Consider the following 19312-nt stretch of genomic DNA (forward strand, 5'->3'; position numbering starts at 1 on the left):
GGTGTATTTTCAAAATGCAGCTTCGCTGGACTCAGAATCCAGGATCTCCTACCCTACCTTTAACACATAAACAGTAACACCTTGTTAACCCTTTGATACCCTGATCTACCGTTGGGTGGAGCCCCTTTTTAAAAGATTAGACCGTATCTTATGGAAAGTTTGTGGAAGTAAACCATCTCCACCACTTGGTCAAAGTATGTAATGTCAAAAGAAATGATATGATATTACTTTATATTACTAATGGCCTTCTAACACGACACAGCCTTAACTTTTGAACCTTGGAAGATCCCGGGATGGATACCCAGGAGCGATATTCTGAGCTTCTTGGGAATCTTCTAGGATGGCTTAAAGGGAAAAGAACGTCATTCCAAAATGGTCGAAGACCAGAAAACTCGTTGTTCTACGCCCGATGGTTTGTTTTCTAAAATGAGGTTTGATAAAGTAACGGATTAAACGCAAACTTTCTCCACCTTTCAGAGATGGTAGATGATTATTGTGTCTTAAGGCGAGACACGGCGGAAAAAAACAGGGATTTTTCATGCAGTGGTCACTTTTGAGATTTCTGGCCAGTCTGCTCCTTCAATATGTGTTCTTTCAACCTGCTATAAAGAATTCTTATTAAATATTAGTATTACTAAGGGCCTGAGCATTTATTCTGTTTTGAGCAATTGTTTCCAATACAAATGTATTGAATTCCCCTATTTAAATCTTTAAATGCCGTTTTCTCAAAATCAGTTTTTGGTATTTTTCCAGTATCAATATCTCAGCCTATGGAGCACCTACTAACACCAAACTTTCCAGTTATACACTTAGTAGTATTCTGAAGATATTTACAGAAGGATTTGTTGATAAATCATTCCTGGCCTGATTTATGTGACATTATAATAAAACAAATATGGCGAAAATCAATGTTTTTCAGGCTATGGGCAGTATATTTTGATTTCCTAGGAAATGAAAGCAGATATCCTGAAATCCCTCTGTAATTTTCTTTTCATTTTGTGTGTAAACAAAATGAAAAAAGAATTTTGCACCTGGCTTTATCATATGTTCAGATCTATCTTCCGGAAATATATGCAAATGTGCGCATATTTAATGAGATAATGCATAATTTGCATAATTATTTTTTTTCATACTTGTATAAGTAATCAACTGAGGAAGCTTCATGGTGATATCTATTATTTTAAAATATTACCCTGTTCACCTGTAGTGTCTCGCCTTAAACACTTTTATTTGCATGTTTTGGTTCCCTTAACTCCGTCCAGATGTTTTCCTAACAGCCTCCTAATGTCCATAACCTATGCAGAACGTTCCGCTTTAGCTGTGTTAACGTTATTAATAATAATAATAATAATGGATTCTATTTATAATGCACTTTACTTTCTTCCGAACCTCAAAGTGCTACAAGACAAAAAAATAACCAAAAAAGCAAGAAAACAAATATCAACTAAGGAAATAGAAATCAAGAAATTCCAGCTTTTTCAGTGCATCGACCCTCAGAAAACCTTACACTGTGCAACACTTAAACCTCTGTGCAATATTCTATTTTAAAAGATTGTTTTTGTGTATTTGGAAAAAATTAATAAACATTTTTTAAAAGCATTTTTTTTTCTTGCATTTTTGGGATTTTGATCGAAGGAGTCCAGCAGATGTGCAGTAAGTCCTTTCTTTACCTTCACTGTTCCGGGTTCACATTTTTATGGGGATGTAAGCTGTCTTTGGGTGGGATCCAGTCCATTTCCACAGAAGCATAATATCAAGGTGCATGAAGTATGTCCACTAAGGTGAACCCATGACTAAGGACAATAAAAGTGCTGCATCCAGCAGCAGCCTAGAAACCATCTAGAAACTGTTTAAAATACAGCTTTTTTGGCATTTTCAAAATGCATTTTGGGGCTCATTAAGTGCTTTTCAATTGATTTTCCCATTGAATTTTGCACCTCTGCGAGTCCCAAAATGGAGAAGACAGATCTGCTGTAAACAGCGATGTCATTTTTATCAAGATCCTGTTTAAAATACAGCTTTTATGGAATTTTCAATATGGCCTCGGTAAGTGCTTTTCAATGCATTTTTCCATTGCATTGTGGGTATTTTCAAACTTCCCCTCACTATGGCTGTGTTCGAAACCGCCTACTACATACTCATCGATCAAACAGTATGCAGAGTGTTTACCCACAATGCATTGCGCTCCTGCCCGAGCAGAAATCAGCCGGCCTGAAGCTGATTTCTCTTAAGCTCTAAACTCTGTAAACTTTAGCAACATTTGAAACATTTTCAGGAGAGAAAGTAGTCGTTTAGATCCCCAACGTGTTGAAAACCTGACAAAATACCGGCTGTTTACCATTTTGTTCCCACGAATTCAGCGCTACTAAAGCTAGCCGCAGTGAGCTAACGCACTTCCTGTTATTTTCACAAAATAAAATACCCGTTGCCTTTTATCATAGGGAAAGCCATTACCATACAATTGGTGCTTTTGTTTTGAAAACAGGAAGTGAACCTACCCTCGTTGTAGCTAGCTTGAAACTGCCGTTTTGACAGGAAATGACGATCGGCGACGTCACGTTACGTTGCATCTTGGGTAGTTTGAGTATGAGTAGTAACCTCATGATGCATACCCAACATTTAGGAGAATCTAGTATGCATCCGGGAACTTCTCGCTTACTCAAACTCGCATACTAACTCATAAAGTTAGTAGGAGAAGTAGGAGAAGTATGCGGTTTGGAACACAGACTGTGGATGTGCAGCAGCCACTTTTCATCCCACTGTTTTAACAACTTGCTCCAGTTCAACGCTGGACTGAAGAAACTGAGTCACAAAGAGGGATCAGTTCCAACTCTCAGAGCCTGAACTTCAGAGATTTTCAAGGAAAGATTGGAAGGAACTTTTTTTCCGTTTGCATATACCGTCCTGTACAGTGCCAAATATAGTTAGACCAAAGATCACCGATACCCACGATCCATCATCTGGTAGACCTGCAGTAAACTAGCCGAGTCCTGTTAACAAAAGGTTTCTGGATCACAGTCAGGACTAAACAAGCTGAGGCTGCGTTTCAGTTTTATGCTCCTAACATCTGGAACAGTCTTCAGAAGATGTGAGACAGGCCTCAACTCTGACAATGTTTAAATCCAGGCTGAGAACAGTTCTGTTCAGCTGTGCATATGACACCTGAAAGTATTTATCTGCACTCTTCACTTTTAAATTAATTAATTAATGATTGTTTTTAATGGGTTTTTTACATTTTTTAAAATTTTTATTATTATTATTATTTATTTAAAAAAAAAACTAAAAAAAAAATTTTTATTTAAAAAAAAAAAATTATTTCTTTTTAATGGTTTCATTGCCTTCTTGTGATTTTATGTAGCTGTGAAGCACTTTGAATTGCCTTGTGTACGAATTGTGCTCTATAAATAAAATTACCTTGTCTTGCCTTCTGGATCAGTCCAGGGGGTTTTCTGCCTCCTGCCCACCAGGATGGGTCGATAAATGAATTAATGATCTCCTCAGTTAACTGTTCATGCTCACTAACTAAACTAACTAACTAACTAAACCAAAAACAGTCGAGACGTGCAATCTTGCAACAGTTACGGTCAAATATGCTTCTTTTGTCACTTATCACCCGAGTCGTCGGCACCTTTGTCCTTTTTGTTTTTTAAAACGCTTTTCCCGAAAATAAACGAGCCCAGCTGCTTTCTCGTAAAGATAACTTATCAGAAAAGGTCATAAAAGGTCACCGCTGACCAAACACATGAATCACTGCTGACACTCACCTCTGGCCCTGAGGGGCGCAGATCAGGTCTGCGGCTTTCGTGGGTTCAGAAAGTAGAAAAGAAAAATAACTTATTGTTCAAGTTTGGAGATCGGCTCCGAGTGATGGTTGAACATTCGTGGATTTCCACATGTTCGGGTACGATTTGTTTTACCGACAGTTTACATAAGAGATGCATTAGATAGGAAACAACAACAGAAATATCTGTTTTCTGATCGTTTTAAGGACATTTGAATGGCTTTAGTTCCACTCTGTGGAAGTTAAAACGGTCTCAGAAGTAAATTATTTAAAAGCGGCTGTTTTTTTTACTGATGAACATGTTTCCCTTGTGTGGAGTATCTCCAGATAAAGTTTTTTTTTTACTGACTGGAGTGAAGGTCTACTTTTTGTTTGGTCTTCGTAAAGAGGTCAGCTGCTGTTTGCATTTCTCAATCAAACATCCCAGCGTTTAAAGGGCAGTTACAGGACTTTACTCCACCAGCTCTCGCCTGTTATTACAGATTGTTCACACCATACGGTGAAATTAAAGCTGCAGTCTGCAGGATTTGTTGTTGTCATGCGTAAAGTCCTAATTTTTGGCATTTTAAGAGTTTACATGATCTATCAGAACGCTTGAAGTTGAAAACGGTGACCTCCGTAGTCGCAAAATGCAAGAAATGCTTATTTTTTAACCGAAAAATAAAAAGTTATTCAACTTCCTGTCCCGCCCCATCAAACTGAACTCGTGCACGTCTACGTGCACGCCAGATGCGCGTACACGACTCCTCATTCATCAACTCACCTGTCATTTGCGATCATGGAAGACACAGTAAGTAGACTAGCCCGTAATGAAGTTCAATAGTCCAGATAAATAAGCGTGGGGACGAGCCTACCTTGTATCGCGCGTGCACAATCGGTGATTGACAGGCAGCAGAGCCCAGCTCGTAACCTGATTGGTTACCTTTTACCGGTCCGGTCTGCAATTTTGTAAACAAACCTGCTGGCTTTGGAGGGACCTAGCGGGACATATAGGGGACCTAGAGAACTCTTTTTTTTTGTATTGGGGTATTTAATGTACTACTTTCAGAATCCCCGGACAGTTCCAGGCATTATGCTTGAAAAAGAGTTGCAGACTGCAGCTTTAAGGGGCAGAAGCACAATATGAACACCTCCTGCCCAGAGGTGGGTAGTAACGAGTTACATTTACTTGAGTAAGTTTTATAAAACATTGTACTTCTAGGAGTAGTTTTAAATCTCTATACTTTTTACTTTTCCTTGAGTAGATGTGTGCAGCAGAAGCTGTCCTCTTACTCCGCTACATTAGGCTACAATGAGCTCGTTACTTCTCTTCTTACCTCTTTGGTATTCTACGCCTCATTATTTTTATCCCCCGCGTACGCCTCATTTTAATGTTTTATTCTGACAGCGAGAGAGACTTCCGCCAAAGGCTCTACCACCTGACTGTGTTCCACCAATCAGACGCAGCCGTGCAGTCTGGTCACGTGACCGTACTCGATCTCAGCGGCGGGACGGGTTAGCTTTAGCATTAGCAGTCGTAGCAAACAAACAAAGAAACGGATGAAAAATGTCAGAACCAACGGTGGGAAATGAAGACGCAGACGAGGCCTCATACTGAAAGCATGTTTACCTTACAAAGAGTGAGAAACAGCAGCTACATTATGTGTCTTCTGTGGCAACCAAAACAAACGCACATTTCAGCAGAAACTCAACATCTAACTTGAGGAAACATGTAGCGCTAAGTTTCCTAAACTCGTTTTTCCCCCCACGGATAGGTGAATGTTTGTTTTTTAGGTTACATATGGGTTACATATGTTTTAAACATTTCCTAAGACTCTTTTATTTTTTATTGAAGTTCTTGAATTTACCTGGATTATTTTAATTTAAGATAATTTGTAATTAATTAATTCATTTTAATTTATTTGATCAATTGGATGAACTCTAATTTGCCTAAAGATGATTATTTAGTATTTTTGTCTGTCTGATTGAATGCTTGTGTTAACAAATAAATCAGACGTTACTCAACAGTTACTCAGTACTTGAGTAGTTTTTTCACCTTTTTTACTCTTACTCAAGTAATTATTTGGATGAATACTTTTTTACTTTTACTTGAGTCATATTATTCTGAAGTTACAGTACTTTTACTTGAGGACAGTTTTTGGCTGCTCCACCCACCTCTGGTCCTGCCCTGCGGAACTCCTTCACCGCTTCAGTCCGGTCTTCGGTTCCAACCTTCTACAGCTGCTTCTCAGGACCGAGCACATTCTGCAAACAGAATTTATCATCATTATTGTGCAAAATGATGTATGTACAGCAGGAACCATTGTGCAAATAAAGAGTGGGAGGAGGATTGGAACAGGGTTAACAACGGAAGCTCCTTCTGTCAAACTTTGGGAATATTTTACACCTTCTCTTTACTATAGATTCATTTCACTCTGCACTCGGTCCTTAAAATCCTTTAATTTAAATGGAATATAATAGATAAAACAACGGATATTTCTTCCTGTGAGGTTTAGACTGCAGACAGAGTCTGAACGGTTCTGACCTTTGCTCTCCCCATCAGGGTAAACACAAAGCCAGCTGATCTGATCTAACTTTAGGCTCAAATTAACTTCCTTTAGTACAGCTTAAATTGTTAAAAAAAAACGGATTACGACTGCAGCGGGTTCGTACTCTAATCACGCAATGTGTCAATATTTGAGTTGCGAGATGTATTGAAGCCTAATATAATCGAAGAGAGTGCTGACCAATGAGCTGTTTAGGGTGAAAGTGGGAGGGGCTTCTGTTCCCTGCAGCCTGTTAACAGCTGCTGAGTCTGAGGATTATCACAGTCAGCCATGGCTCATCCTGGGGTGCCGACATGGCCGCTCTATGTCTTCCTGTGCCTGGTGTGCGTGGATGACCTGCTGGCCGAGCCGTAAGTCAGAGCTGTCTGAAGAAACGTAGAGTTTGTGTTGTGTTTGGTTGTGTTTCAGCACCACCGAGGCTCTGGAATAACCTTCCCTGGCACATTCCAGGCTTTTAAATCCTCCTTAACACACCTTTTCTCCCTGGCTTTTAATCATATTTAAGTAGACTCTTGGCTGATAACCTTGATTTGTTTATATATCTTTATTTTATTTATTTTAATGTATTTTATTTGAACTTTTTTATTTTATTCTATTTTATTGCATTGTGTTTTAGTATCTATTGATTTTAACTGCTTGGAATGGGAGCATTATCAAATCAAATCAAATCAAATTTATTTGTATAGCACATTTCATGTACAAACAGTTCAAAGTGCTTTACATAAAATAAAAGCATTGCAGCAGGGAGTGCAAGAAGCATTAAAAATACATAAAAGAATATAAAGAGAAACAAATATAATCATTTAAATAAATTTAAAAACAAGCAACAGTCCAGATAAGTTCAAAGATATCGTGCATATTTCATGCATAGACACATGAGAACAGAAATTTTTTTAACCTGGATTTAAAATGTCTCCATTTGGTGAAAGTTTAATCTCCTCTGGCAGTTTGTTCCACTTGTTTGCAGCATAACAGCTAAATGCTGCTTCTCCATGTTTAGTCTGGACTCTGGACTGGACCAGCTGACCTTTTAGATAAAGTTTGAGTTGTGTTTCAGCACCATAACTCCTGTATTATGTCTGAATGTGTAGACATTATATGGTGGCCATACCTGCCGTCCTCGAATCCGGAGCTGAGACCAAATTCTGTGCGAGTCTCCTGGAGCCCGACGAGCCTCTGGTCATGACGGTCACTATGAGGTCCCCAAAGAGGGACATGACTCTGCTGGAAAAGACGTTCAGCACAGAGTTTCACGAGTGTTTTCAGTTCCAGGTCAAATCTTTGATTCTGTTGGTCGTTTTTTAGGAGTGTTTCATTTAGATGTTTCATTATTTAAGCTGGAGAATACCTCCATGCACAACTCAACAGTTAATATAATATAATATAATATAATATAATATAATATAATATAATATAATATAATATAATATAATATAGTATAATATAATATAATATAATATAATGTGTCTGTTACAGGCTCCTTCAGTGAAGAATGAAAAGGTGGAGGTGTTTGAGGTGGAGGTCCGAGGAAACACATTTTATTCTAAAGAAGTCAGGAAAGTGATGATCAAACATCGTCAGCCAGCAACGTTCATTCAAACGGATAAACCGATCTACCTTCCTGGGCAGACGGGTGAGTATGAGCCCATCATCGATCATGTTGATCGATCACACACAGAATTCCCTTTGGATGGTTGCAGATAAGGACGAAACTTGAATGTTTCATTTTTATAATAGACAATTCTCATTATTATACCACTTACTTGTATACTTTAAAAGTGATCCATCTGATCTAACGTACAGTTAAAAGTGATCCATTTGATCTAACGTACAGCTAAAAGTGATCCATTTGATCTAACGTACAGCTAAAAGTGATCCATTTGATCTAACGTCCAGTTAAAAGTGATCCATTTGATCTAACGTACAGCTAAAATTGATCCATTTGATCTAACGTACAATTAAAAGTGATCCATTTGATCTAATATGTGTGAATATCAGTTAAAAGTGATCAATTTGATCTAACGTACAGTTAAAAGTGATCGATTTGATCTAACGTACAGCTAAAAGTGATCGATTTGATCTAACGTACAGTTAAAAGTGATCCATTTGATCTAATATGTGTGAATATCAGTTAAAAGTGATCAATTTGATCTAACGTACAGTTAAAAGTGATCGATTTGATCTAACGTACAGCTAAAAGTGATCGATTTGATCTAACGTACAGTTAAAAGTGATCCATTTGATCTAATATGTGTGAATATCAGTTAAAAGTGATCAATTTGATCTAACGTACAGTTAAAAGTGATCCATTTGATCTAACGTACAGCTAAAAGTGATCCATTTGATCTAACGTACAGCTAAAAGTGATCCATTTGATCTAACGTACAGTTGAAAGTGATCCATCTGATCTAATATGTGTGAATATCAGTTAAAAGTGATTGATTTGATCTAACGTCCAGTTAAAAGTGATCCATTTGATCTAACGTACAGCTAAAATTGATCCATTTGATCTAACGTACAATTAAAAGTGATCCATTTGATCTAATATGTGTGAATATCAGTTAAAAGTGATCAATTTGATCTAACGTACAGTTAAAAGTGATCGATTTGATCTAACGTACAGCTAAAAGTGATCGATTTGATCTAACGTACAGTTAAAAGTGATCCATTTGATCTAATATGTGTGAATATCAGTTAAAAGTGATCAATTTGATCTAACGTACAGTTAAAAGTGATCCATTTGATCTAACGTACAGCTAAAAGTGATCCATTTGATCGAACGTCCAGTTAAATGGGATCCATCTGATCGAACATACAGTTAAAAGTGATCCATTTGATCGAACGTCCAGTTAAAAGTGATCCATCTGATCTAACGTACTGTTAAAAGTGATCAATTTGATCTAACGTACAGCTAAAAGTGATCCATTTGATCTAATATGTGTGAATATCAGTTAAAAGTGATCAATTTGATCGAACGTACAGTTAAAAGTGATCCATTTGAACTAACGTACAGTTAAAAGGGATCCATCTGATCGAACGTACAGTTAAAAGTGATCCATCTGATCTAATGTTCAGTTAAAAGTGATCCATCTGATCTAACGTACAGTTAAAAGTGATCCATCTGATCGAACGTACAGTTAAAAGTGATCCATCTGATCGAACGTCCAGTTAAAAGTGATCCATCTGATCTAACGTACAGTTAAAAGTGATCCATTTGATCTAACGTACAGTTAAAAGTGATACATCTGATCTAACGTACTGTTAAAAGTGATCAATTTGATCGAACGTACAGTTAAAAGTGATCCATTTGAACTAACGTACAGTTAAAAGGGATCCATCTGATCGAACATACAGTTAAAAGTGATCCATCTGATCTAATGTTCAGTTAAAAGTGATCCATCTGATCTAACGTACAGTTAAAAGTGATCCATCTGATCGAACGTACAGTTAAAAGTGATCCATCTGATCGAACGTCCAGTTAAAAGTGATCCATCTGATCTAACGTACAGTTAAAAGTGATCCATTTGATCTAACGTACAGTTAAAAGTGATCCATTTGATCTAACGTACAGTTAAAAGTGATCCATCTGATCGAACGTACAGTTAAAAGTGATCCATCTGATCTAATGTTCAGTTAAAAGTGATCGATTTGAACTAACGTACAGTTAAAAGTGATACATCTGATCTAACGTACAGTTAAAAGTGATCCATTTGATCTAACGTACAGTTAAAAGTGATCCATCTGATCTTACATACAGTTAAAAGTGATCCATTTGATCTAACGTACAGCTAAAAGTGATCAATTTGATCTAACGTACAGTTGAAAGTGATCCATCTGATCTAACGTGCAGTTAAAAGTGATCGATTTGATCTAACATACATTTAAAAGTGATCAATTTGATCTAATATGTGTGAATATCAGCTAAAAGTGATCCATTTGATCTAACGTCTAGTTAAAAGTGATCGATTTGATCTAACGTACAGCTAAAAGTGATCGATTTGATCTAACGTACAGTTAAAAGTGATCCATTTGATCTAATATGTGTGAATATCAGTTAAAAGTGATCAATTTGATCTAACGTACAGTTAAAAGTGATCGATTTGATCTAACGTACAGCTAAAAGTGATCGATTTGATCTAACGTACAGTTAAAAGTGATCCATTTGATCTAATATGTGTGAATATCAGTTAAAAGTGATCAATTTGATCTAACGTACAGTTAAAAGTGATCCATTTGATCTAACGTACAGCTAAAAGTGATCCATTTGATCTAACGTACAGTTGAAAGTGATCCATCTGATCTAATATGTGTGAATATCAGTTAAAAGTGATTGATTTGATCTAACGTCCAGTTAAAAGTGATCCATTTGATCTAACGTACAGCTAAAATTGATCCATTTGATCTAACGTACAATTAAAAGTGATCCATTTGATCTAATATGTGTGAATATCAGTTAAAAGTGATCAATTTGATCTAACGTACAGTTAAAAGTGATCGATTTGATCTAACGTACAGCTAAAAGTGATCGATTTGATCTAACGTACAGTTAAAAGTGATCCATTTGATCTAATATGTGTGAATATCAGTTAAAAGTGATCAATTTGATCTAACGTACAGTTAAAAGTGATCCATTTGATCTAACGTACAGCTAAAAGTGATCCATTTGATCGAACGTCCAGTTAAATGGGATCCATCTGATCGAACATACAGTTAAAAGTGATCCATTTGATCGAACGTCCAGTTAAAAGTGATCCATCTGATCTAACGTACTGTTAAAAGTGATCAATTTGATCTAACGTACAGCTAAAAGTGATCCAAATGATCTAATATGTGTGAATATCAGTTAAAAGTGATCAATTTGATCGAACGTACAGTTAAAAGTGATCCATTTGAACTAACGTACAGTTAAAAGGGATCCATCTGATCGAACGTACAGTTAAAAGTGATCCATCTGATCTAATGTTCAGTTAAAAGTGATCCATCTGATCTAACGTACAGTTAAAAGTGATCCATCTGATCGAACGTACAGTTAAAAGTGATCCATCTGATCGAACGTCCAGTTAAAAGTGATCCATCTGATCTAATGTTCAGTTAAAAGTGATCCATCTGATCTAACGTACAGTTAAAAGTGATCCATCTGATCTAACGCACAGTTAAAAGTGATCCATTTGATCTAACGTACAGTTAAAAGTGATACATCTGATCTAACGTACTGTTAAAAGTGATCAATTTGATCGAACGTACAGTTAAAAGTGATCCATTTGAACTAACGTACAGTTAAAAGGGATCCATCTGATCTAACGTACAGTTAAAAGTGATCCATCTGATCGAACGTCCAGTTAAAAGTGATCCATCTGATCTAACGTACAGTTAAAAGTGATCCATTTGATCTAACGTACAGTTAAAAGTGATCCATCTGATCGAACGTACAGTTAAAAGTGATCCATCTGATCTAATGTTCAGTTAAAAGTGATCGATTTGAACTAACGTACAGTTAAAAGTGATACATCTGATCTAACGTACAGTTAAAAGTGATCCATTTGATCTAACGTACAGTTAAAAGTGATCCATCTGATCTTACATACAGTTAAAAGTGATCCATTTGATCTAACGTACAGCTAAAAGTGATCAATTTGATCTAACGTACAGTTGAAAGTGATCCATCTGATCTAACGTGCAGTTAAAAGTGATCGATTTGATCTAACATACATTTAAAAGTGATCAATTTGATCTAATATGTGTGAATATCAGCTAAAAGTGATCCATTTGATCTAACGTCTAGTTAAAAGTGATCCATTTGATCTAACGTACAGTTAAAAGTGATCCATTTGATCTAACATACAGCTAAAAGTGATCCATTTGATCTAACGTACAGTTAAAAGTGATCCATTTGATCTAATATGTGTGAATATCAGTTAAAAGTGATCAATTTGATCTAACGTACAGTTAAAAGTGATCCATTTGATCTAACGTACAGTTAAAAGTGATCCATCTGATCTAACGTACAGTTAAAAGTGATCCATCTGATCTAACGTACAGCTAAAAGTGATCCATTTGATCGAACGTCCAGTTAAAAGGGATCCATCTGATCGAACATACAGTTAAAAGTGATCCATTTGATCGAACGTCCAGTTAAAAGTGATCCATCTGATCTAACGTACAGTTAAAAGTGATCCATCTGATCTAACGTACAGTTAAAAGTGATCCATCTGATCTAATGTTCAGTTAAAAGTGATCCATCTGATCAAACGTCCAGTTAAAAGTGATCCATCTGATCTAACGTACAGCTAAAAGTGATCCATCTGATCGAACGTCCAGTTAAAAGGGATCCATCTGATCTATTATCCAGTTAAAAGTGATCCATCTGATCCAACGTACAGCTAAAAGTGATCCATTTGATCTAACGTACAGTTAAAAGTGATCGATTTGATCTAACGTACAGCTAAAAGTGATCGATTTGATCTAACGTACAGTTAAAAGTGATCCATTTGATCTAATATGTGTGAATATCAGTTAAAAGTGATCAATTTGATCTAACGTACAGTTAAAAGTGATCCATTTGATCTAACGTACAGCTAAAAGTGATCCATTTGATCTAACGTACAGCTAAAAGTGATCCATTTGATCTAACGTACAGTTGAAAGTGATCCATCTGATCTAATATGTGTGAATATCAGTTAAAAGTGATTGATTTGATCTAACGTCCAGTTAAAAGTGATCCATTTGATCTAACGTACAGCTAAAATTGATCCATTTGATCTAACGTACAATTAAAAGTGATCCATTTGATCTAATATGTGTGAATATCAGTTAAAAGTGATCAATTTGATCTAACGTACAGTTAAAAGTGATCGATTTGATCTAACGTACAGCTAAAAGTGATCGATTTGATCTAACGTACAGTTAAAAGTGATCCATTTGATCTAATATGTGTGAATATCAGTTAAAAGTGATCAATTTGATCTAACGTACAGTTAAAAGTGATCCATTTGATCTAACGTACAGCTAAAAGTGATCCATTTGATCGAACGTCCAGTTAAATGGGATCCATCTGATCGAACATACAGTTAAAAGTGATCCATTTGATCGAACGTCCAGTTAAAAGTGATCCATCTGATCTAACGTACTGTTAAAAGTGATCAATTTGATCTAACGTACAGCTAAAAGTGATCCATCTGATCTAATGTTCAGTTAAAAGTGATCCATCTGATCTAACGTACTGTTAAAAGTGATCAATTTGATCGAACGTACAGTTAAAAGTGATCCATTTGAACTAACGTACAGTTAAAAGGGATCCATCTGATCGAACGTACAGTTAAAAGTGATCCATCTGATCTAATGTTCAGTTAAAAGTGATCCATCTGATCTAACGTACAGTTAAAAGTGATCCATCTGATCGAACGTACAGTTAAAAGTGATCCATCTGATCGAACGTCCAGTTAAAAGTGATCCATCTGATCTAACGTACAGTTAAAAGTGATCCATTTGATCTAACGTACAGTTAAAAGTGATACATCTGATCTAACGTACTGTTAAAAGTGATCAATTTGATCGAACGTACAGTTAAAAGTGATCCATTTGAACTAACGTACAGTTAAAAGGGATCCATCTGATCGAACATACAGTTAAAAGTGATCCATCTGATCTAATGTTCAGTTAAAAGTGATCCATCTGATCTAACGTACAGTTAAAAGTGATCCATCTGATCGAACGTACAGTTAAAAGTGATCCATCTGATCGAACGTCCAGTTAAAAGTGATCCATCTGATCTAACGTACAGTTAAAAGTGATCCATTTGATCTAACGTACAGTTAAAAGTGATCCATTTGATCTAACGTACAGTTAAAAGTGATCCATCTGATCGAACGTACAGTTAAAAGTGATCCATCTGATCTAATGTTCAGTTAAAAGTGATCGATTTGAACTAACGTACAGTTAAAAGTGATACATCTGATCTAACGTACAGTTAAAAGTGATCCATTTGATCTAACGTACAGTTAAAAGTGATCCATCTGATCTTACATACAGTTAAAAGTGATCCATTTGATCTAACGTACAGCTAAAAGTGATCAATTTGATCTAACGTACAGTTGAAAGTGATCCATCTGATCTAACGTGCAGTTAAAAGTGATCGATTTGATCTAACATACATTTAAAAGTGATCAATTTGATCTAATATGTGTGAATATCAGCTAAAAGTGATCCATTTGATCTAACGTCTAGTTAAAAGTGATCGATTTGATCTAACGTACAGCTAAAAGTGATCGATTTGATCTAACGTACAGTTAAAAGTGATCCATTTGATCTAATATGTGTGAATATCAGTTAAAAGTGATCAATTTGATCTAACGTACAGTTAAAAGTGATCGATTTGATCTAACGTACAGCTAAAAGTGATCGATTTGATCTAACGTACAGTTAAAAGTGATCCATTTGATCTAATATGTGTGAATATCAGTTAAAAGTGATCAATTTGATCTAACGTACAGTTAAAAGTGATCCATTTGATCTAACATACAGCTAAAAGTGATCCATTTGATCTAACGTACAGTTAAAAGTGATCCATTTGATCTAATATGTGTGAATATCAGTTAAAAGTGATCAATTTGATCTAACGTACAGTTAAAAGTGATCCATTTGATCTAACGTACAGTTAAAAGTGATCCATCTGATCTAACGTACAGTTAAAAGTGATCCATCTGATCTAACGTACAGCTAAAAGTGATCCATTTGATCGAACGTCCAGTTAAAAGGGATCCATCTGATCGAACATACAGTTAAAAGTGATCCATTTGATCGAACGTCCAGTTAAAAGTGATCCATCTGATCTAACGTACAGTTAAAAGTGATCCATCTGATCTAACGTACAGTTAAAAGTGATCCATCTGATCTAATGTTCAGTTAAAAGTGATCCATCTGATCAAACGTCCAGTTAAAAGTGATCCATCTGATCTAACGTACAGCTAAAAGTGATCCATCTGATCGAACGTCCAGTTAAAAGGGATCCATCTGATCTATTATCCAGTTAAAAGTGATCCATCTGATCCAACGTACAGCTAAAAGTGATCCATTTGATCTAACGTACAGTTAAAAGTGATCGATTTGATCTAACGTACAGCTAAAAGTGATCGATTTGATCTAACGTACAGTTAAAAGTGATCCATCTTATCTAACGTCCAGTTAAAAGGGATCCATCTGATCTAACGTATAGTTAAAAGTGATCCATTTGATCTAACGTACAGTTAAAAGTGATCCATCTGATCTTACATACAGTTAAAAGTGATACATCTGATCTAACGTACAGTTAAAAGTGATCCATTTGATCTAACGTACAGCTAAAAGTGATCCATTTGATCTAACGTACAGTTAAAAGTGATCCATTTGATCTAACGTACAGCTAAAAGTGATACATCTGATCTAACGTACAGTTAAAAGTGATCCATTTGATCTAACGTACAGCTAAAAGTGATCGATTTGATCTAACGTACAGTTAAAAGTGATCCATTTGATCTAACGTACAGTTAAAAGTGATCCATTTGATCTAATATGTGTGAATATCAGTTAAAAGTGATCGATTTGATCTAACGTACAGTTAAAAGTGATCGATTTGATCTAACGTACAGCTAAAAGTGATCGATTTGATCTAACGTACAGTTAAAAGTGATCGATTTGATCTAACGTACAGTTAAAAGTGATAGATCTGATCTTACATACAGTTAAAAGTGATACATCTGATCGAACGTACAGTTAAAAGTGATCGATTTGATCTAACGTACAGCTAAAAGTGATCGATTTGATCTAACGTACAGTTAAAAGTGATCCATTTGATCTAACGTACAGTTAAAAGTGATCCATTTGATCTAACGTACAGTTAAAAGTGATCCATTTGATCTAATGTACAGTTAAAAGTGATCCATCTGATCTAACGTCCAGTTAAAAGTGATCCATCTGATCTAACGTACAGTTAAAAGTGATCCATTTGATCTAACGTACAGCTAAAAGTGATCAATTTGATCTAACGTACAGTTGAAAGTGATCCATCTGATCTAGCGTGCAGTTAAAAGTGATCGATTTGATCTAACGTACAGTTAAAAGTGATCCATTTGATCTAATATGTGTGAATATCAGCTAAAAGTGATCCATTTGATCTAACGTCCAGTTAAAAGTGATCCATTTGATCTAACGTACAGCTAAAATTGATCCATTTGATCTAACGTACAATTAAAAGTGATCCATTTGATCTAATATGTGTGAATATCAGTTAAAAGTGATCAATTTGATCTAACGTACAGTTAAAAGTGATCGATTTGATCTAACGTACAGCTAAAAGTGATCGATTTGATCTAACGTACAGTTAAAAGTGATCCATTTGATCTAATATGTGTGAATATCAGTTAAAAGTGATCAATTTGATCTAACGTACAGTTAAAAGTGATCCATTTGATCTAACGTACAGCTAACAGTGATCCATTTGATCGAACGTCCAGTTAAATGGGATCCATCTGATCGAACATACAGTTAAAAGTGATCCATTTGATCGAACGTCCAGTTAAAAGTGATCCATCTGATCTAACGTACTGTTAAAAGTGATCAATTTGATCTAACGTACAGCTAAAAGTGATCCATTTGATCTAATATGTGTGAATATCAGTTAAAAGTGATCAATTTGATCGAACGTACAGTTAAAAGTGATCCATTTGAACTAATGTACAGTTAAAAGGGATCCATCTGATCGAACGTACAGTTAAAAGTGATCCATCTGATCTAATGTTCAGTTAAAAGTGATCCATCTGATCTAACGTACAGTTAAAAGTGATCCATCTGATCGAACGTACAGTTAAAAGTGATCCATCTGATCTAATGTTCAGTTAAAAGTGATCGATTTGAACTAACGTACAGTTAAAAGTGATACATCTGATCTAACGTACAGTTAAAAGTGATCCATTTGATCTAACGTACAGTTAAAAGTGATCCATCTGATCTTACATACAGTTAAAAGTGATCCATTTGATCTAACGTACAGCTAAAAGTGATCAATTTGATCTAACGTACAGTTGAAAGTGATCCATCTGATCTAACGTGCAGTTAAAAGTGATCGATTTGATCTAACATACATTTAAAAGTGATCAATTTGATCTAATATGTGTGAATATCAGCTAAAAGTGATCCATTTGATCTAACGTCTAGTTAAAAGTGATCCATTTGATCTAACGTACAGTTAAAAGTGATCCATTTGATCTAACGTACAGCTAAAAGTGATCCATCTGATCGAACGTCCAGTTAAAAGGGATCCATCTGATCTATTATCCAGTTAAAAGTGATCCATCTGATCCAACGTACAGCTAAAGGTGATCCATTTGATCTATTATCCAGTTAAAAGTGATCCATCTGATCCAACGTACAGCTAAAAGTGATCCATTTGATCGAATGTCCAGTTAAAAGTGATCCATTTGATCGAACGTCCAGTTAAAAGTGATCCATCTGATCTAACGTACAGTTAAAAGTGATCCATTTGATCTAACGTACAGTTAAAAGTGATACATCTGATCTAACGTACTGTTAAAAGTGATCAATTTGATCGAACGTACAGTTAAAAGTGATCCATTTGAACTAACGTACAGTTAAAAGGGATCCATCTGATCGAACATACAGTTAAAAGTGATCCATCTGATCTAATGTTCAGTTAAAAGTGATCCATCTGATCTAACGTACAGTTAAAAGTGATCCATCTGATCGAACGTACAGTTAAAAGTGATCCATCTGATCGAACGTCCAGTTAAAAGTGATCCATCTGATCTAACGTACAGTTAAAAGTGATCCATTTGATCTAACGTACAGTTAAAAGTGATCCATTTGATCTAACGTACAGTTAAAAGTGATCCATCTGATCGAACGTACAGTTAAAAGTGATCCATCTGATCTAATGTTCAGTTAAAAGTGATCGATTTGAACTAACGTACAGTTAAAAGTGATACATCTGATCTAACGTACAGTTAAAAGTGATCCATTTGATCTAACGTACAGTTAAAAGTGATCCATCTGATCTTACATACAGTTAAAAGTGATCCATTTGATCTAACGTACAGCTAAAAGTGATCAATTTGATCTAACGTACAGTTGAAAGTGATCCATCTGATCTAACGTGCAGTTAAAAGTGATCGATTTGATCTAACATACATTTAAAAGTGATCAATTTGATCTAATATGTGTGAATATCAGCTAAAAGTGATCCATTTGATCTAACGTCTAGTTAAAAGTGATCGATTTGATCTAACGTACAGCTAAAAGTGATCGATTTGATCTAACGTACAGTTAAAAGTGATCCATTTGATCTAATATGTGTGAATATCAGTTAAAAGTGATCAATTTGATCTAACGTACAGTTAAAAGTGATCGATTTGATCTAACGTACAGCTAAAAGTGATCGATTTGATCTAACGTACAGTTAAAAGTGATCCATTTGATCTAATATGTGTGAATATCAGTTAAAAGTGATCAATTTGATCTAACGTACAGTTAAAAGTGATCCATTTGATCTAACATACAGCTAAAAGTGATCCATTTGATCTAACGTACAGTTAAAAGTGATCCATTTGATCTAATATGTGTGAATATCAGTTAAAAGTGATCAATTTGATCTAACGTACAGTTAAAAGTGATCCATTTGATCTAACGTACAGTTAAAAGTGATCCATCTGATCTAACGTACAGTTAAAAGTGATCCATCTGATCTAACGTACAGCTAAAAGTGATCCATTTGATCGAACGTCCAGTTAAAAGGGATCCATCTGATCGAACATACAGTTAAAAGTGATCCATTTGATCGAACGTCCAGTTAAAAGTGATCCATCTGATCTAACGTACAGTTAAAAGTGATCCATCTGATCTAACGTACAGTTAAAAGTGATCCATCTGATCTAATGTTCAGTTAAAAGTGATCCATCTGATCAAACGTCCAGTTAAAAGTGATCCATCTGATCTAACG

At 35.6% G+C, this 19312-nt stretch overlaps 1 protein-coding gene across 1 annotated transcript in view; it reads left to right on the forward strand.

Annotated features, from left to right (window-relative positions):
• Nucleotides 1-6597: 6597 nt before the first annotated feature.
• LOC142389000 (alpha-2-macroglobulin-like) overlaps nt 6598-19312 on the forward strand; it is a 70628-nt gene continuing 57913 nt past the window's right edge. The window contains exons 1-3 of the mRNA XM_075474550.1: nt 6598-6677; nt 7419-7599; nt 7804-7960. Of these exons, the coding sequence (XP_075330665.1) occupies nt 6598-6677; nt 7419-7599; nt 7804-7960 (418 nt within the window). The remainder of the gene's footprint in view (nt 6678-7418; nt 7600-7803; nt 7961-19312) is intronic.

This window comes from Odontesthes bonariensis, chromosome 9 (assembly GCF_027942865.1).
Source record: "Odontesthes bonariensis isolate fOdoBon6 chromosome 9, fOdoBon6.hap1, whole genome shotgun sequence".
In the NCBI taxonomy this organism is placed as follows: Eukaryota; Metazoa; Chordata; class Actinopteri; order Atheriniformes; family Atherinopsidae; genus Odontesthes; species Odontesthes bonariensis.